Genomic DNA, 22,277 nt, shown 5'->3' with positions numbered 1-22,277 from the left:
AATAATAACCTTAATGATAATAACGATAGTAATAATAATAACAATAACAATTTTTAATAATAATACTTATATTAATAATGATAATAATAATAATAATAATAAGAATAATAATAATAAGAATAATAATAATAATTATTATTATTAGATAATAATAATAACGATGATAATAACGACGATAGTAATAATAATCATTTAACAATAATAATACTAAAATTAATGATAATTCAGTTGACTATATCTTTTAATCCGTTCATCGAAACCATACGCTTTCTAAATGAAAAGTTATTAATTTTTCGCCAGCTTTCCAACGACATGCATATCATATACCTTATCTCAGTAGCATATGTATTAAATTCTTGATTTATCATAAACTATATAACGACAAAAATAAACATTCAAGCATGCATAATCATATATACTCGAGCACTAGTCAGGGATACACTATTAATATATAAAAGATAAGATATGAATGCTCACTTATCAATATTGAGATTCAATATTGCAGGAAAGTACGTAGACGCAACGGAGATGATAAACACTAGATTTGACTCACGAGCTATACCCCTGAACACTACTCATAACCTCCATAGCTATAACCCATAAATTTCTTAGCTCTATCCCGCTCGAAAAACCCGTTTTGAAATATCTCACTCATAATCTCGTCGTAGTATTTTATGTATAATACTAATAATAATAATAAGATTAATTGTGACGATCGCTCCAAATCCATATGGACGAACACGTCATTCATTGATTTCATTGCGAGGTATTTGACCTTTATATGATACGTTTTGTAAACATTGCATTTTTTTGAAAAGGCATACCATAAATGAATATTTAATTCCAAGGTTTTCGACATCTGATGATTTCTACATATAGACAATCACCGTAAATAATAGTTTACAATAATACTTTCGTTGACAATGCAGTCAAAATGGATACATGATGATGGTTTTGTGAATGCAACGTTTTCTTGAATAAAGCATGCAAGACTCCATGCACATAGCTTGTATCACATATAAGCAAACAGCGGAAGACTTCTAGGGAACCTAAGAATAAACATGCTAACAAGTGTCAACACAAAGGTTGGTGAGTTCATAGTTTTAGTGTTTCGCATAATCTGTATATAAAAGTGGATCACAAGATTTCAGTTGTTTCATCCAGAAACGTTTATCAAAATATTCTACAAGATTGAGCACCCTGGTAACTAAACTTTAACGTCTATATAATAAGTACCCCTTTTTTAACATACATGCAACCAACATGTACAATACACGCAAACCAATGTGTACTAAACTCAAATAGCATACGTCTGTTTTATAGTTCAGGCTAGGGTTTCTATACCTGGAACAGACGGGGATGTCAAGCCCTATTGATCCATATACAACTACTCGCGCCCACCAGTTCTTATAACCGGCAGTTACTAGTTACCAAAGCTAAGGGATTTTTGGTTCAAACTCGGTGTAGAATTTAGTATGTACTTGTATCCATTGCGTTTAAAATAAAGTGCATGTATTCTCAGCCCAAAAATATAGATTGCAAAAGCAATTAAAAGGGGATCAATGAAACTCACGCATATAAATCTAGTATTTTCAGTATTTAAAAACAGTCGCATGTATTCTCAGCCCAAAAATATATTGAGTAAAAGGGATCATATGAAACTCACCTTAGCAGCATATAAAGTCGTTCACCAAAATGTGATCGAAACTCGGAATACCAAATATAAGGATTCATTTACTCGGCTGGTAATATTCAAAAATCCAGTTTATCAACCTTACAAACAAGTTGTTTAAATATTAATTGCAGATTCAAAAGCAATTCCAATTATCGTCAATTATAATTCAGTTGACCATATCTTTTGATTCGTTCTTCGAAACTATTCGATATCTAAATGAAAAGTTATTGATTTTTCGCTAGCTTTCCAAAAACATGTATATCATATACCTTTTACCAGTAATATATGTATTTAATTCATGATTCATTATAAACTGTTTAGCGATAAAATTTAACATACAAGCATGTATAAATATATATACTCGAGCACTAGACATGGATACACAATTAATATATAAAAGATAAAATATAAGTGCTTACGTATCAATATTGAGATTCAATATTGTAGAAAAGTACGTAGACGCAACGGAGATGATAAACACTAGGTTTGATTCATATATATACCCCCGAACATTACCCATAACCTCCTCGGCAATAACCCATAATTTCCTTAGCTCTAGCTTCCTCGTAAACCATTTTTGAAATCGTTTAGACATAACCTCGTCGTAGTATTTTATGTATAATACTAATAATTATTATACTACTGATAATAATAATAATAAGATTAATAATAATATTAATCTTAATAATAATAATAATAATAATAATAATAATAATAATAATAATAAATATAAATATAAATATAAATATAAGAGTGTGAGAGAGAGATGGATGGAATGCATCAAAAATCAGAAACGATCGAGCTTTTATACATGTTTGTTGAATCTGATGCCCATGCAATTGCATGGGCTTTCAGTGCAAATGCCATGCGATCGCATGGCCTGTCTGGACAGCTCACTTTCGTTTGTTTTCTTGCTTGTCGACATATTATTTAATTATATATATAATATATTTAATTTATATAATTAATTATATATTATATTAAATTCACATGCATAGTTGACTTGTACTTTTTGTTCCGATAAGTCGTACATCATCACTCGACTTATGTCCCGGTTCCGGTTTTTCGAACGTCCTTTCGTACGCTGAGAAAACTTGTACATTACGTTTCGCGACTCGTACCTTTGTCAAAATATAGTCTTAAATTGTCCATAAACTATACCACTCGAGATATAACTTATACTTTTGAATGTTTTGGTCATTTACTTCTATAAATCATCTTCTCGTTATTTGTTAATATATATAAAATAACAATTCGTTTTATGACCAAGTTAATATTATATTTTATCGTATTGTTAAATATATATTTTCAATATTAATAAACACGTTTTAAAATACATATCGCAAGTTTATTCATATCTAATTCCAACAGTTAATATTCCTTATTATTGTATGTGTCCAAATTACGTTATTTAAACAAACACTTTAATATTTATTTCGAATATCGTTAAAAATGAACGATTTCTTAAATCAACGTGGACCTCACAACAGAGACTCGTAATAATATTATAATCCTTAAGGGATTCAATAAATATCTTTTAATTCAATCGTTTTGCATAATCTTTTATCTCCGTAGTTAAATATATCGATCAGGTAATCAAACCAATAAATTTTAATTCACAGTATCATATACTCAACACTTTGTTACGTTTTCAAGTTATAGTATATGTATCTATTTACATATAATTGTTCACGAATCGTTGAGAACAATCGAAGGGTAATTGAATAGTTCAAAATTTTGAGATTCAACTTCATAGACTTTGCTTATCGTGTCAGAAATCTTAAACCATATTGAGAATTTAGTTCAGAATAAGTCGAAATTTTCTGGGTCATCACAGTACCTACCCGTTAAAGAAATTTCGTCCCGAAATTTGAGTAAGGTCGTCATGGCTAACAATAAAAAATGTTTTCATGACGAATATGAGTCGATAACTAGAGTTTTATCACTGTTGAATAATATGGATAAAACAATCCAATTACTCGAAGCGTATGAGAGAAGTTATCGTAAAAGAGTGAAGATGAGTAAATACCTGTTCACCTTAGCTGGTGACGTAGTCACGGTTGATTTCCGGAATTTAAGGAATAGAAAAACTTCGTAATCTAAATAAGATTTGATTCTTTGGGAATTAAGGAGATCAAGATCTTCTTTAATTATATGCGGTCATCTGTCTCGATTGCTCTGTCTGTTATTTCGCTATAAATTGACCTCTTCCGTTTCATTATTTTCACCACTCCTACATCTTCTTCCTCATTTCATACTTCCAAAAGATCGTGAAATGCTTCATCCAGTTCTGATTCTTGATATACTTCTAACTTTCATATATGTCATTCTTCTCTTTCATCTACCACCGGAGGATTTTATTTACTTTTACTTTTACCTTGGGGTTATAGTGCTTTTAATTCTCCCGTGTCTTTATGTTGCAATACATATTGATATACACGGTTTGTAATTTATGTGTTGCTGTCGGGCTTTATATCTTTCCTTATTTTTCAGAGTCCCTGCTTCTGTCTTTCTATAATCATCGACATCCACAGTTAATGCTCTCTTTTATTTGCTGCGATTTATACCCCAATTTCTGTTTCGGAGCTTTGTCCTTTTGTTTCTTCTTCTTGCGATTAAGCACCGCTTGTAATGGTCCAGAAGTCGCAGATTTAAATTTCAAAATGAACATTGTTAATGTTCTAAGAAAGAAATGGTAATGGCACAATCTTGATTTGTTAAATTACCAGAATACTCTGGAAAAGACCGAATCATCAAGAAAATACTTTCTTGATATTTTTAGGGGTTAAATAGAATACAAGAGTCGTGTGACATAACACATGATGACGTTATGATCTGTGAATCATCACGTTCCATTTAGAAACTCAACATAACTTACTGTAATATAATCACGTTGATCAAGTGTCATTATATTATACTAATTTATGCTTCAGTTCCCAACACTACTTCAATAACATTCATATTTTAAACTCGAAGGTTTCAGAATTTAGAAACTAAAACAGTTTCCTTTATGATGATACAGATAACGCAAGAAGATAAATGATTTCAGATAAGAATAGCTATGAAAATATCTTCAGAAATATGGAGGATATTTATAATGAAAGATACGATGATATCTTAGAATTTCTAATATCAGAGGATGATGAAGAATATTGTCCATGAGGGTTTAGAGTCAGGAGCAAGGTATTCGTTAATGACTTCAGCAGATACTGAATCATTTGGATTCTTTGAAGGTAGGTTTAGTCTTTGTGATTTGTCCACAGCCTCCTTCATAGTTTGCTCAATCCGTTTTCCAGTTCCAAACCTTCTCTTTTTCTGAGCTTTGCCAACACACTATTTTTTATCATCAAACTTTTGACTGTTACGGTTGTCTACAGTCTCTGCTGCTTCATTCAGCTTTTTCAAAGTTACAAGAACTAGTTTGCAGTTTAAGGTGTTTTTCAGAAACTTCACATTCGAAGTATGTAAGTCCAGGAGATAGACGTTATATGTACACATATATCTGTTGGCGTAGACATGCTGCGAAATTTCAAAATACTGATTGCTGATTCCCAGTAATTGACATGACAATTCTTGTTACAAGATGCGGATAAGTAAATGATGGGGTTTCGATAAATATAATGATTTTTTGGAAAATCAAGGATCAATGAAGTTGTTGGTAAGTTTACTGCTAATGTGGTGGAATATAAACGGTTCCCCGGTAACGATGACGAAGGGCAAACTTATATATTAAGGTTATAATGAGGCTTATTCGAATGAAAAATGGGTGTGACAAAATTGTCTATTTTAGAAGGGATTGAAAAGTTATTTTAGCTAATAAATGCCAAATGGTCTAACACAAATACGTGTTAAATTATGACTTTGGTTTCAAGAATTTTTCAGGTACATAACTGTGTGTATCATGTGATTGGATCATCATCTCGATTGTTCATTGTTTGGAATGTTTTCAGAAATTTCGGATGGTTTGAACACGGATTGTACATATGATGTTCTAGCACAGTTTTGAAGTCAAAGTATAGCTTTGAAAGATGTAGGAATCTAAGAGTGATGATATCGGTTATATTTCGACTTAGATTCTGATATGTTAAAATCAGAATATGTAATTGAATTTGAACGAGTATGGTTGTTTTGATTTCTACGAAAGAATATATCTCGTTGTGAAAGTAATGAGTATAGTTGATGATTGCTGAATCAGATTCGAAGAATGTAACATATTAATTGTGACTTTATATATCTCTCGGGTATTACCTACCCGTTAAATATTCTCACTATTAACAATTTATACAAAAGAATTACAATCTTCATGAAAATATACCTTCATATATATTTTCCTTAGAAGTAATCACGGATTTAATGAGTTAATCATAATATTAATCTCATCTGGTTTTCGACTAGAACTAGAACATATAATCTTTAAAACTTTTAGAAACTACATATTCTCTGCAGAATATTTCTTTGATGAAGTTATGAATCAATACTTCATCATTTATTGTTATTGGTATTCCTGGGTATCTACAGGGCGTATGACACCGATGTTCGTGGAACGGATTGTAAAGTTGAGGTTTACGATGCTATTGTGGTTGGTGGTGGTAATGGTACTGTTGATGCCGGTGATGCTGTTGGTGCTTGTAACCTTTGCACCATATTCTCTAAAGCCACTACCCGAGCGCGAAGCTCGTTGACTTCTTCTATTACACCGGGGTGATTGGCGGTTCGGACGAGCGGATGAATAAGATCCAGAATTTGTGATAGTATATAATCATGACGAAATACTCTGGAGAGAGAGAGAGAGAGAGAGAAAATGGTATCTCGAACAGGTTCGCCGGTGAGTGCTTCAGGTTCATCGCCAATAGGGCAATGTGGTGGATGGAAGGGATCACCTTCTTCTTGTCTCCAATGATTGAGGAGGCTACGAACCCATCCCCAATTCATCCAGAATAGATGATGGCTGATTGTCTGATCCATTCCGATTATGCTGCTTTCAGAGCTCAGGTCAAATTCTATATCGGAATAGCTGTCGAAATCTGAGGAATTCGAACTTGATACGTGATCCATCTTGTATAATCAGAGAATTGATTTTTGATATGCGATAGATTATAGGATTTAGTTTGGTATTCTTCGATACATAATTTACATATGTATATATAATACCAAAATCCCATAAATTACAGAGAAATTTTTAGAAGATGTCAGGAAAAGTTTACAGTAACCGATATGCTAAGATATGTATTAGCAGATATGCTAAGATATGAATTTTGTCTATACACTATTCATGCAATAGTTGCAGGTAAACGTGTCTAGACTTAAGAATGATAAGCATGTAATTTCTGACAAGAAATGATAAGCAAAACTCGGTAGAAACAGATACGGTCATAGTCCAGACTCACTAATGCATCCTAACAATTACCAGTTAAACACACTAATGCAAATTCTGGATCCCTATGACCTCAAGCTCTGATACCAACTGTAATATAGTTGGGGACAACCACCGTCCCACCCAATGCCTTTCCAGCTAACCGCCTGGTGACCACTGAGTGTACCTCAGATACTGATTTTAGGGCCTGCCTCTCGGCTACTCCCAACCCTCGTAAGGGATCGCAAAGAGTAAGAGTCAATGCTTCGTCACAGGTAACACTGTGAGAACCTCCTTTACGACTAACCCGCCACACATGGACGGCGTTATACCAGCTCTGATGTCAACTGTGACGATCGCTCCAAATCCATATGGACGAACACGTCATTCATTGATTTCATTGCGAGGTATTTGACCTTTATATGATACGTTTTGTAAACATTGCATTTTTTTGAAAAGGCATACCATAAATGAATATTTAATTCCAAGGTTTTCGACATCTGATGATTTCTACATATAGACAATCACCGTAAATAATAGTTTACAATAATACTTCCGTTGACAATGCAGTCAAAATGGATACATGATGATGGTTTTGTGAATGCAACGTTTTCTTGAATAAAGCATGCAAGACTCCATGCACATAGCTTGTATCACATATAAGCAAACAGCGGAAGACTTCTAGGGAACCTGAGAATAAACATGCTAACAAGTGTCAACACAAAGGTTGGTGAGTTCATAGTTTTAGTGTTTCGCATAATCTGTATATAAAAGTGGATCACAAGATTTCAGTTGTTTCATCCAGAAACGTTTATCAAAATATTCTACAAGATTGAGCACCCTGGTAACTAAACTTTAACGTCTATATAATAAGTACCCATGTTTTAACATACATGCAACCAACATGTACAATACACGCAAACCAATGTGTACTAAACTCAAATAGCATACGTTTGTTTTATAGTTCAGGCTAGGGTTTCTATACCTGGAACAGACGGGGATGTCAAGCCCTATTGATCCATATACAACTACTCGCGCCCACCAGTTCTTATAACCGGCAGTTACTAGTTACCAAAGCTAAGGGATTTTCGGTTCAAACTCGGTGTAGAATTTAGTATGTACTTGTATCCATTGCGTTTAAAATAAAGTGCATGTATTCTCAGCCCAAAAATATAGATTGCAAAAGCAATTAAAAGGGGATCAATGAAACTCGCGCACATAAATCTAGTATTTTTAGTATTTAAAAACAGTCGCATGTATTCTCAGCCCAAAAATATATTGAGTAAAAGGGATCATATGAAACTCACCTTAGCAGCATATAAAGTCGTTCACCAAAATGTGATCGAAACTCGGATTACCAAATATATGGATTCATTTACTCGGCTGGTAATATTCAAAAATCCAGTTTATCAACCTTACAAACAAGTTGTTTAAATATTAATTGCAGATTCAAAAGCAATTCCAATTATCGTCAATTATAATTCAGTTGACCATATCTTTTGATTCGTTCTTCGAAACTATTCGATATCTAAATGAAAAGTTATTGATTTTTCGCTAGCTTTCCAAAAACATGTATATCATATACCTTTTACCAGTAATATATGTATTTAATTCATGATTCATTATAAACTGTTTAGCGATAAAATTTAACATACAAGCATGTATAAATATATATACTCGAGCACTAGACATGGATACACAATTAATATATAAAAGATAAAATATAAGTGCTTACGTATCAATATTGAGATTCAATATTGTAGAAAAGTACGTAGACACAACGGAGATGATAAACACTAGGTTTGATTCATATATATACCCCCGAACATTACCCATAACCTCCTCGGCAATAACCCATAATTTCCTTAGCTCTAGCTTCCTCGTAAACCATTTTTGAAATCGTTTAGACATAACCTCGTCGTAGTATTTTATGTATAATACTAATAATTATTATACTACTGATAATAATAATAATAAGATTAATAATAATATTAATCTTAATAATAATAATAATAATAATAATAATAATAATAATAATAATAATAATAAATATAAATATAAGAGTGTGAGAGAGAGATGGATGGAATGCATCAAAAATCAGAAACGATCGAGCTTTTATACATGTTTGTTGAATCTGATGTCCATGCAATCGCATGGGCTTTCAGTGCAAATGCCATGAGATCGCATGGCCTGTCTGGACAGCTCACTTTCGTTTGTTTTCTTGCTTGTCGACATATTATTTAATTATATATATAATATATTTAATTTATATAATTAATTATATATTATATTAAATTCACATGCATAGTTGACTTGTACTTTTTGTTCCGATAAGTCGTACATCATCACTCGACTTATGTCCCGGTTCCGGTTTTTCGAACGTCCTTTCGTACGCTGAGAAAACTTGTACATTACGTTTCGCGACTCGTACCTTTGTCAAAATATAGTCTTAAATTGTCCATAAACTATACCACTCGAGATATAACTTATACTTTTGAATGTTTTGGTCATTTACTTCTATAAATCATCTTCTCGTTATTTGTTAATATATATAAAATAACAATTCGTTTTATGACCAAGTTAATATTATATTTTATCGTATTGTTAAATATATATTTTCAATATTAATAAACACGTTTTAAAATACATATCGCAAGTTTATTCATATCTAATTCCAACAGTTAATATTCCTTATTATTGTATGTGTCCAAATTACGTTATTTAAACAAACACTTTAATATTTATTTCGAATATCGTTAAAAATGAACGATTTCTTAAATCAACGTGGACCTCACAACAGAGACTCGTAATAATATTATAATCCTTAAGGGATTCAATAAATATCTTTTAATTCAATCGTTTTGCATAATCTTTTATCTCCGTAGTTAAATATATCGATCAGGTAATCAAACCAATAAATTTTAATTCACAGTATCATATACTCAACACTTTGTTACGTTTTCAAGTTATAGTATATGTATCTATTTACATATAATTGTTCACGAATCGTTGAGAACAATCGAAGGGTAATTGAATAGTTCAAAATTTTGAGATTCAACTTCATAGACTTTGCTTATCGTGTCAGAAATATTAAACCATATTGAGAATTTAGTTCAGAATAAGTCGAAATTTTACGGGTCATCACATTAATAATAATATTAATCTTCAATATATATATATATATATATATATATATATATATATATATATATATATATATATATATATATAAAGAGAGATTGAGATCGTAGATTGAGGAATGAATCAGCTAAACAAGAAAACGTTCGATTTATAAGGATGTTGCACCCACCTACCACTCATGCGATCGCATAGGCTTTGTGGGTAACAGCCATGCGATCACATGGCTCCCTTTGCCAGCTCAAGATCGATTAAAACTCCTGCCGACACTCTTTTATTATTATTATATATATTATATTTAATTTATATAATTATTTATATATTATATTAAATTCCCGTTCATAGTTAATTTGTAAGTTTAGTTCCGATAATTCGTACGTTGACGCCCAACTCATGTCCTGGTTCCGGTTTCTTGAAGGTCGTTTCGTACACTTAGAAAACTCGTACTTTACGTTTCGCGATAAGTACCTTTATTAATAATTAGACATATTCGCTAATAATTCATATTACAAGAATTGTAATTTATACATTTGAGTGTTATGTTCATTTGCTTCTTTAAATCAATGCTTCGTTATTTATCAAAGTATATTTAATAATATTAAAATGTTTTATGACTAAGTTAATATATATATATATATATATATATATATATATATATATATATATATATATATATATATATATACTCATTTAGAATTATAAATTTATACATATTATATATGTTTTATATTTCAAATATCATTATATATAATCGTTTAAATAATAGAATTTACTATGTCGTATCACGTTTACGTTTTTGAAACAATATATATATATATATATATATATATATATATATATATATATATATATATATATATATATATATATATAACTTTAATTAAATTCTTCTAATTCTATATAATCAATTTATCTTTATAAATAACAGGTTTTAATAGCTCAGTTCTTGAAATCGTTTTCATACGTTTGAAACTAAATCAATTAATATTATAAATTTAATTTTCTAAAACTATTTATATTCAAAGTCATTTTATTAAAAGGTTATAATAATAGAAATTGTTATATCATAAACGTTTCCATAAAGTAAAATTATATAATATGTAAGTCATAATGGTTTCTAGTTTTTCAATTTATTCGTGATTCGTAGAGTTAAGTCTAATGGGTGATCAAACGTATGAAATCATCTTAATGTAACATGTCAAATGGGTTTATCTTATCGACAAATCATTATCTCGATTATTTACTCTACATGACTTCACTTTTACATTAAATATTATGAAAGCTTAAATAGTTATCTTATCAAGAGTCACGAGGAAATTATTGTAGGACACATATTGGAAATCAAACAGGAATTTCCACTAACATTTGTCTAACTCTCGTTAATTAACACTTTGTTCTTACTTGTAAATCACTTTATCATTTATTCTGAATACCGTTAAAAAGGAACGATTTCTCAAATCAATGTGGACCTCATAACAGAGACCCGTAACAATATCACAATGTATCTGATAATTCAATCATTTGATATTATCTTTTAATTCCGTTGATAAATATATTAAACATATATTGAATCAAACTCATCCATGTAAAGTATTATACTTCTAATAGTTTGTTAACGTTTTCAATTACTATAACTATATATTATATATACATATCTATATACACATAAATGTTCGTGAATCGTCGAGCACAGTTAAAGGGTAATTGATTACATGAACATAGTTCCAAGTTTTTGAGATTTCAACATTACAGACCTTGCTTATCGTGTCGGTAACATATAAAGATCAAGTTTAAATTTGGTATGAAATTTCCGGGTTGTCACAAAAATATCAAATCTTATACAAACAAAAGGAAGCCCTCGTATATGATATGTCAAAGCTCACCCCAAAAAAAAGTGAAAATGGGCACGTATGTTGAAAGAAATCAAAAGCTCTCAACGAGCAATCACCAACATGGCCCGGCTGGTATTGGGAAGATCGCAAGACAGACGAATGTCCGACAGCCCCACGGGTCGTAATTCGAGTCTCGAAATCAACCGGAAGCACAAGAAACAACTTTCGTTCGCAAGGGATGCGCATAGCACATCGTTATCCGAGCACAAACGAATCGTATTCCTCGAGTCCGGAAGAACCAACAACCCGACGACCAATCGGATGACATAAGATACATCGAATGACCATCGGCATTCGGTAATTTCCAATCTATCCGCAGCTGAAGGCGGAATACGTTCGAAAAAATTCAAAAATTCTAAACAAATCTTCGGATCCAAATCGAAGCCTGAAACAGAACAAAACAGCAAGGCCGCACAAAAAGAGAAGACGGAAAAGGAAAAACACAAACACTTACCAACACCGTGAGCAATGTGCCTCGGCAAATAACGGCAACCCCATCTTTCGAGCATCAACAACAACAACAACATCAATGATTAATCAAGCAAAGGGGTTATTCATAACATCGAAAGGCAATTTACTAAGGCTGAGAATTTATAAAGAGAAGCACTGTTGAAGACACAAATGTAGAATAGTTGGAAGTACAAAGTGAAAAACTCAGGTGAAAAACGAAGCTATTTATAGCCACAAAGTAAACAAGAAGCAATGATGAAAGTGGCATACAGTTGTCTCTTGGAAAATTTTCAAGATATCGATAAACGGAACGCAATCACTAAAAACGACACAGTTGCAAAGAAAAACGTCTTTTCAGGAGACATACGCATTTAATGCACGTCCACTCAAGCGCTTGGCACAATTTCCTAAGTTTGGCGATGGTAACCGTTCCGGCTACCACCACCAAACTGGGGGGACTTAATGATACGCATAATGATCCGTCTCAAAACAATCAAGCATCCCGGCAAGGATCTTACCAAGCACCGTCTGTCCCGGAATACGGACCCTTTCCCAACATCCATCCGACATCATCTCAGCAACTTTACCATGCCATACAAATGGCTAGACCAAGAGCCTGGATGACATACACATAACCGACATCATACAGCCAGTCATGATAACTATAACCGTGAAAAAACACTTGAAACAAGTGGAGAGCAAAACCTTCCCGGCTAGACTGAGAGCACCGTGATGCCTTAGCCGGAACCAACATGCCGTCAGTATCGTCACGGCATCCCAACCCGACACAAGGATACTCTCCCGCGAAAAGCACGACGTCCCGGAGAAAGTACATTGTCCCGGAGTAGACACTTCATCCCGGAACGAGTACCTGACAACGGAACAAGCATGGAAACAAGTTGCATGCCACGTCAGCCCGCGAATCTAGGGAAGTTTGTTAGAATCTGTTAATGCCGTCAGTATCGTCACGGCATCCCAACCCGACACAAGGATAATCTCCCGGGAAAAGCACGACGTCCCGGAGAAAGTACATTGTCCCGGAGTAGACACTTCATCCCGGAACGAGTACCTGACAACGGAACAAGCATGGAAACAAGTTGCATGCCACGTCAGCCCGCGAATCTAGGGAAGTTTGTTAGGATCTGTTATTCCCATGAAAAAAACAGGTGCCACGTCACCCCTCGGGATTGACAAAGTTCGTTACAACCATGAAAGGGACATGTGACACGTCATCATTCCCTCTAAAACATCTATAAATACGTAAACAAGATCTTTCATCTGGGGAACACTGGATGCATTAATGTTACTCTGCCCAAATCAATTGCGATAGCATTACTCCAGTCGTTAGCTTAACTCTGATCAGCACTCCGATCATCATCGGAGCCAATCCTCACTCTAAGATATTAACTTATTCGATTCCGATCGAATAAGGTTAATTCAATCGATTGTTTTACGCCCTTGGAATCCAGATTCCAAATCGGGGTTTGCACAATTATTGGAGTTAAAACATTCGACTTACTATTTTTCCCAAATCAAGCACTCAAATTCAAGATCTAATCCACATTTAACGATTTTGGTTTGATCAATGTTCTTTATGCAGATCTGCAGTTTCAACAATTTGTTTGGTTTGTTTATGCAAAAAAGCTGACCATGTATATTTTTGTTTAAGAGTTTATTTAATACTTGTGATTTTGATTAAGTTTTAATCTTAGGGTTTTAAATTTTTAATGGTAGTGATTGAAGAAATGGAAAAGTGAGTTTGTGATAATATCTTTGATGTGTTTTTTCCAGACTTAATATGTTTGATTGAAGATATATTGGGTTTGTAAATTTTAAATACATGTTTGATGTTTGGAAATTGATTGAAGAAAAGGAAAATTAAGTTAGGGTTTAATGATTTTAGGTGGAGAGGAAGAGGTGAAGTAAAAGGAAAAATAGAAAAGAAAAATTAAAGGACGAAAATACCCCTCACGTGACAAGCAAATGATGTGTCTTAACGGCCCTAATTCACGTCCGCGAATTTTAGTGACTAACCTTGTAATTTTTAACCACCACAGTGACTAAAAATGCAAAAAAAAAAAAAAAAAAAAAAAAAAAAAAAAAAAAATAGTGACTAAACATACAATTTTTGACAAACCACAGTGGCCATTTTTGTAGTTATGTCTTTAAATTTTTAGTTTTGAACAAGTAACTAAGATTTATACTGAATCAACTGTTGTAATGTAAAAAGCTTTTGTTTAACTTGAACACAGCTAATCTCTGTAGTCATTTAACTTCAAGTTCATATCAAGGTACAACTTCTATTGCATGATATATGTATAAGGCTTTACTGCATAAGTTTTAACCAAGATACAACTTTTACAATTACATCGATATCGATATCGATGTATATATGTGTGTGAAATTAAGAAAGTGATTGTGAGAATATGTAGTTGTACCTTAACAATTAGAGGTTGAAAGTGGGGGTTCTTAATTTTACATCAGAACTTGGGTTTCATGTATTTTTTTAATTTACGGCATTTTGTGGAGAAGATCTTCATTAAATGAGAGAGGGAAGACAAAATGACGAAATTACCCTCATGTGCATTTAACAGTTATTTTTAATGACCGTCAGTGAATTGGACTCCCCGTAAAATAAATGAATACCACAGTGACCCTCCAAGTCAAAAAAATTCTTTTGGACTCCGGTTGTTATGAACATACCATAGGGACCCCCCATGTAATTTTGTCAATATTAAAATTTTCATCTAAGTATTATATATATATATATATATATATATATATATATATATATATATATATATATATATATATATATATAGGGGCAGGATCAATGGGGAAGTAACCAATCGGGGGGAAGTAAAAAAAAATTTCGTTTTTTTTTGGAATTTTATTTCCAGCATCAAGATCACACGAAAATATGAACATTTAGAAGAGACACTTCGTGATGAATGTTATTATTTAGGCAGGAAAACGATCGACAAAAATAACATTCAAGATAATATTGTTCGTGAAAAATATGAACGTTTTTTTTTTTCATGTTTTATGAAGTAAAATTTAGCCCGATTTAGGGTTTAGGGCTTGGTGTTTTGAGTTTATTCCATAAACCCAAAATACCAAACCCTAAACTCTAAACTCTAAACCGTTCGTGTTAAAAAACTCAATCTAAATCCTAAATCTAAATCCTAAATCTAAACCCTAAACCCTAAATTTCTAAACCCTAATATCTAAACCCTATAAACCCTAATATCTAAACCCCAATAGCTAAAACCTCAACATACGCTCGAAAAACACGATAATTGTTATATATTACTTCTTCGAGCGTTTTCCCGTCAAAATAAAAACAATTATCACAAAGTGTCTCTACTAAATGTTCATATTTTCATCCCATCTATAATCTTCGTGAACAAAGTTTTTTCAAAAAACGAAAAAAAAAAAAGGGTTTTTGCTTCCCCCCGATTCCCCCCGATTGGTTACTTCCCTCTTGATCCTACCACTATATATATATATATATATATATATATATATATATATATATATATATATATATATATATATATATATATATATATATATATATTCAAAATAATATTCTTCGTACATACTTTACAATAAATTGACTATAGTTAAATAATACTCCGCAATACTTTGCAATAGAATGAGTACTCGGAAAGGAAGGTGGACGGTGTGGTTATTAAGCCGATCATAAAAAATCGAAAAGAAAAAGGGGTTGTAAGATAGTTTGTGATTTTTTTTTTTTTTTTTTTGGTTGTTAAATTTAGCATAGTATAATGGTTCTTGTTTTTTTACTGTGTTCTGGGATCGGTTAGCGATCATGTTGTTTAAGGTTTGAGCTTAATTAGTGTTTTCTCTTTGATTTAGGATGGGGGTCATTTACTGCTTCCTCCGAGCTTTGTAGTGCTTTTATTTCGCTTGTATTTTTATTCGTCTTTTTCATTTATCGATGAAACGACCATTTTAATATTATCGTTATTTTAGCCAGTAATAATAATAATAATAATAATAATAATAATAATAATAATAATAATAATACATACTCCCTCCGTCCCATTACAAGTGTCCACTTACTTTTTGCACACAGTTTTAGAAAATTTCACTAACTTCATTCTCCACCAATAAAAAATCTTCTCTCTCCAGAATAAACTCTTCTCATTGGTTAAAATACAAAGTGGACACTTGAAATGGGACATCCCAAAATGAAAATATGGACACTTGTGGTGGGACGGATGTAGTATTTGTTTTAATTCACAATAAAGGATCACTGAATAAAAAGATTAAGGGGGTGAATTGTTACTTTCAGAAAAGATGAGATATCAAAAGTAAAAATTACTTTAATACTCCGTACAGTGTGATCTTCCCCAAATTCCATTTCAAGACCTACTACAATTCTCAAATAGGTTTTTAAGAAAACTCAAATGTGCAACGAGTGACCATATATTAAAGCCGACGCTGCGTGAATCGCATTTTTCTTCTCATTTTCTAAAGATATGAGTCGTCGTTATGATAAATTTGTCCATGGTGTACTTTCACCTGATGAAGACCAAGAGTTCTCTAATGTAGATCTTCTACGAGAAATTTATAATAAAAATGATGAGGTTATGAGAGGAAAGCTGAAGTCTCTTGTAGAAAACTGTGTTGATTCTTCTTGGGTGGAATTTGTTACAGAGCTATCGAGGAAAGCTGCTTCACTATTGAAATTGGGGAAAGAATTCATGATTAAATCTAGTTGTGGCAAGCCAGAAGAAAGGTTGTAGTCTCAAATCACATTTATTTATTTATTTATTTATTTATTTATTTATTTATTTATTTATTTATTTATTGGCATAATTAGTTTCATAATCCTTCTTGTTATTTAAATCAAATGTAAATGTATAGTGTGTGATATATGAAACGATGCTAGCTTGGCATCTGTCGTGAACTTTTGCTCCTGATTTTAGGGAGCTCATCTTTGTACATTGTTTGAGAAATAAATTGACTGCTTTTCAAAAAAATTAGGTCTGTTGTTCTTTAATGTTTAATTCATATCAATTTACATTCATGTTCATATATATTTGGTTTGTTTGGGTATGTTGCAGTAAGGTTATCAAAGGGTTGGTGTTTGATGAGTATGTAGCTCACGAGGACATGCCAAAAACCCTCATAAAACCCAAGCTGCTATTGATCAAGGGTTCCCTCGAATGTTGGGGGTTGTCTTTTTTTCAGGTGCATTTTATTGTTTCTTTATTTAACCTAGAATTTAGTTTAATTTAATAAAGAAACACTTACTATTACTATATGTGCGAATCTAATAATGAATACTTACTGTTACCATATATGCTAAACCAGGAGGAAAATAAAGGAGGGTATGTTATCGAGACGACAGTTTTCGAGATGATAGAAAAGCTGAATCCAAGTGTTATCATGGTTGAGGGAAAAGTTTCCGATGAATTTCAGAAGTATATCCTTGAAAAACGGGCGATTTTAGTTAAGGAAGTAACACAACATCAATTGGAAATGGTTGCTCGTTTTACTGGCTCACCAATGTTGTCTTCAAAGAGTGTCCAAGAGTTGATGCAGTGTGAATCGTATAATCTTCAAGAAGATGCTGCTGGTAGAAGTCAGCCAAACAAGCCTCCATTGTATCTTGACCCGGGAATGGGCGTTACGGTTGGTTTCAGTTTTAATTGTTGTTTACTTTGTTTGGTACTACTACTACTACTACTACTACAAAACTTGTTCATTTAAATGTTAATGACCCTTTAAATGTTAACTGTTAAACAGATTTTGCTAAAAGGATCCGACAGTAATGAACTTGAGAGAGTTAAATGTGCTCTCGAGTATGCAACCATGCTTGCATATCATTTAAGATGTGAAATTCCTTTCTATATTAATCATCAAGTTGCAACCACCTCTGCTACAGCTGCCCCCAATGAAATTGAGTCATACGACCCACTTGTTCTCAAAGAGATTTTGGATACTCAAACTTTATTAGTGTTAAGCTCAAGATTTAACGTGATTAAACGGAAAACTTGTCAACAAAGTATTTCCCGCATCAAATTCTATAGCCGTTCTGATGTTCCACTTGGAATTTTTTTGAAGGATAACTTACTCCATCAGGTTATTTCATTACTTTGATATGATCTTTGTTTTTTATCTTGTAATATAATATAATGCTATGCTATTGTTTGTATCTTTGTTTTAGCTCACCTTCTTAATACATTTCATGTTATTACTCATTAGAAGTTTCTTCCTGCTCAATTACTTTTTAAGTAGTAGAAAAAAATAGTAGGCTCGGTCACAAGCTTAGCTAATAGGTGGTTTGTCGCATGGTTTAAGCCGATCAGACTGACTGAGTTGTGCCTACCACCCACCGAAGTCACAAACATCATCTTTTTTATTTTTAGCCTTGTTTTCTTTCATAATAATTAAACAAGTCAGAAAGCTAGAACATGTTATATAAGTGTTTGAGCATTTGTCCTTTCATTCAATTAGGAGGGTGGGTTTGAACTTTATTAGCTTGATATTGATGTTTTGGACAGTAGGTATTATCTACATATATCTCTGACCAGCCATTTTCAAACACATGTGTCATTATGATGCTATGCATGCTTGCTTGATGAACTTGTAATTAATTGGCACTAAAAGTTATGAGTTGTGATCTTATATATACGCAGAACGTGGTTGCGTGTGGAAGCTGTAATGAAGGACCCGAAACTCATCTTTATTGCTATAGACATCACAATAAGGAAATCACAATTCAAGTAAAGAGTCTTCATCCAGAAATGCTATTGCCCGGTCAAGATGAAGGAAATCTTTGGATGTGGACTGGTTGTGACCAATGTGTAACCGGAAGTTTAAAGTTTAGCAAACGTGTATCACTTTCAGATACTGCACGCAGTTTATCATTTGGGAAGTTTCTAGAACTGGGATTCTCAAACCAGTCATCATGGCAAGTACCATTATCTGGTTCTGGTGTTTGTGACCATTCCTCCAACTACTTGGTCTACTTTTTTGGGTATTCCCTTCAAACCCCTACTTATTACAGTATGTCTGTTTTTGAGCTGCTGTTTAATTACTTGTGAAAGGTTTAATTCGTATTCATGTTATGTTATCTGTAATTATATTATTATTAAGTAGTACAGAGTATTACTCTTATCTAGTCCATATCATATATACTTGTGTTGATCCTGTTCTGTTGTCGTTATATTTATTATATACACTGTATATTTCTGGACTAGCTGGCAAAATCATACTGTCAAAAGTTCTTTCGACTACCGGTGCAAGTTCAAGCCACGTGGTACCCTTTTTTATTATACCGGTTTTTGTAAATATTCATTTATTTATACTGATATTGTAAATACCTTGAGTTTGTATGGAATTGTATTTTATTATTTTATTATCTATAGGAACCTTACTGTTTATAAGATTTATGTTTAGTAACCTTCAATAATATTGAAACAATAAGTAAGGTTGTAACATTATCCCAACTGTTATGTTATTGATATTGAAACAATAAGTAAGGTTGTAACATTATCTCAACTGTTATGTTATTGTTATGTATTATCGTTATTTTTTCTTTATGTTACTGTAGATGTAAATATTTTGCTACAACAATAATGTTACTTTACTATGTCAACTAGTTATATTCCATTTAAATCCGGACCAAAGCGCGAAGATTCATAATCCTCGCTTTACCTAAATGCGAAACAGGCCAAATAAGGTGTGTGGATTGTTGGTTGTTGTCATAAGTAAGGATATGAAAAAAAGTTATCATTGTTAAATTTGAGGTGGTAAATTGTGTGGGTTGAAACAACACTCTTCTAATGTTGCAGGTTTTACTGTAAGCAATTGGAGTTTCAAGTATGGACCACACAATTGTAATTTAGTAGAAACATATACCTTGATACTTAATTGACTACCAGTTTCCCTTGTAGCCGATTTATTACTTTATTACATTATCCTATTGACCATGCTGACCTTGCCATTTGTAATTAAAAGTAACTAGTTGACTCGTCTTTGAAACCTAGATACTATTTGACTGATAACACGATTTTGTGAAATTTGCAGATTAGGATCTAAGGTTGCAATTCTTAGATCCTCTACAGTAGCTAATGTTGATTATTCAGTGGCTTTGCCACCTTGGAAGGTCAATTCAATGGTAGAATCACTGACGGGAGAAAATGCTGATGAACATAACGTGTGTACTCTGATTGCACGTGCGTTGGAATCTATGAAATGTGATGCTCATTCCTTTGAGTCTTCTTCTCAACCCGATCGAGTGATTTCTTTGAGCACATCAAATTCAGTAGGTCTTCTATTTCATGAAGACTTCTTGGATCTTCGTGACCAATTTTGTGGTTTATCGGAATCAGACTTTATTGCTTCCTTAAGACGTTGCGAGAATTGGGACGCGAAAGGGGGGAAAAGTAAAGCGTTTTTTGCCAAGACTCTTGATGGCCGGTTTATTGTTAAAGAAATCCAGACCACCGAGTTTATTTCGTTCATTAAATTTGGTTCTAGATATTTCAAATATCTGAACGAATCCTATAATTCTAGAAAGAATTCATGCCTGGCTAAAATACTAGGCATTTATCAGGTTCCTTATTTTTCTTTTCTTTTTTTGTTCATTCTTTTTATAACTGAATGGATGGATGGATTTTCTTAAAGATGATAGTGTTAGGCTTCATTATGCCTGGCAAACCGGTCAGGTTGGGTCGATTTGGGTAATAGGTCAAAATAGTTGTGGGTTGAAATGAGTCATAGGTCAAAAGGGTTAATTTTTTTAAACAAGTCTAAATGGGTAAAGTTGAATTGATTTAGGTAAGGTCACAAGTCAATTGGGTCATATGGGTTACATCATTTTTTTTTTACACACACTACATTAATATAGTTATTATTATTTATTATATATGCATAAAAAGTATTATTAATATACATAATAAATGTGTCTTCATAAATTTTTGGCGAAACTTATTATGCTCGACCTATTTGACACATTCACAAAATCCATTAGACCTATTTCTATTTATTGATCTTAGAGCATTGACCCGAAAACTTGATCTAATTGACCCAAATTTGATCTTTGAGCATTGATCCGAAAGCTTGATTGACCCAAATTTGAGAGTATGAGTCTCAATTGCCATGAATAGGCATTATGTAACTTTTGATAGGTTAACGGGTTGAAATGACCACACCTTATCTTTTTTGAAGTTATCCTATATATTATGCAAGATCTATATAAAATAAATGGTTGCAGGTGATGAATAAAGAAAGGAGGGAAACACGTAATCTGATGATTATGGAGAATGTTATGTACGGAAGGAATGTTGCTAAACAATACGACCTGAAAGGAAACTTGTACAATCGTTATAATGCACCTGCTGCAGATGGTCAAGGAGATGTTGGCTTGGATCAAAATTTTGTTAATGACATGGATGCTAACCCTTTATATGTAACTACAAAAGCAAAGGACATCTTGGGACGGGCCATACGGAAAGACACTGCCTTTCTTAAGGTATGACAGGCAATTACACGCATTACTAATACATACACCATGTTTAGGATAATTATTTTTTCAAGGAACTTGCATGTACTTTTTTAATATTTTTTGTGTTTCATGGATCATGACCCAACAATAATAACTGTACGAATGCAGACATCCTACACTGTACGAACTGTTTGAAAAATAGAATATGTTATACAATGATGGTTACACGAAATATATCTTACCATCTGTACCTCATGTTGAGCCTTTTCGATGGCCCTTTCC

At 32.6% G+C, this 22,277-nt stretch overlaps 1 protein-coding gene across 1 annotated transcript; it reads left to right on the top strand.

The window, feature by feature from the left end:
- The first annotated feature begins 17,016 nt into the window (after positions 1-17,016).
- LOC139887888 (putative 1-phosphatidylinositol-3-phosphate 5-kinase FAB1D) lies at positions 17,017-22,028 on the top strand. The gene is made up of 7 exons (XM_071870935.1): positions 17,017-17,276; positions 17,605-17,743; positions 17,855-18,175; positions 18,290-18,625; positions 19,183-19,523; positions 20,576-21,104; positions 21,765-22,028. The coding sequence occupies exons 1-7, from the start codon at positions 17,017-17,019 to the stop codon at positions 22,026-22,028; spliced, it is 2,190 nt and encodes a 729-aa protein (XP_071727036.1).
- Positions 22,029-22,277: the final 249 nt, after the last annotated feature.

The sequence above is a fragment of the Rutidosis leptorrhynchoides genome, chromosome 2 (assembly GCF_046630445.1).
Source record: "Rutidosis leptorrhynchoides isolate AG116_Rl617_1_P2 chromosome 2, CSIRO_AGI_Rlap_v1, whole genome shotgun sequence".
In the NCBI taxonomy this organism is placed as follows: Eukaryota; Viridiplantae; Streptophyta; class Magnoliopsida; order Asterales; family Asteraceae; genus Rutidosis; species Rutidosis leptorrhynchoides.
Note: the sequence above shows the minus strand (reverse complement) of the source record. Positions and strands in the feature narration are given on the sequence as shown.

Bases quoted from the DNA above. Each gene is read 5' to 3' on its own strand.
- LOC139887888 (XM_071870935.1), top strand. From the start codon at position 17,017: ATGAGTCGTCGTTATGATAAATTTGTCCATGGTGTACTTTCACCTGAT. The intron at 17,744-17,854 runs GTTTCTTTATTT...ATGCTAAACCAG, and splicing joins TTTTTCAGGTGCATTTTATT to GAGGAAAATAAAGGAGGGTA. The intron at 18,626-19,182 runs GTTATTTCATTA...ATATATACGCAG, and splicing joins AGGATAACTTACTCCATCAG to AACGTGGTTGCGTGTGGAAG.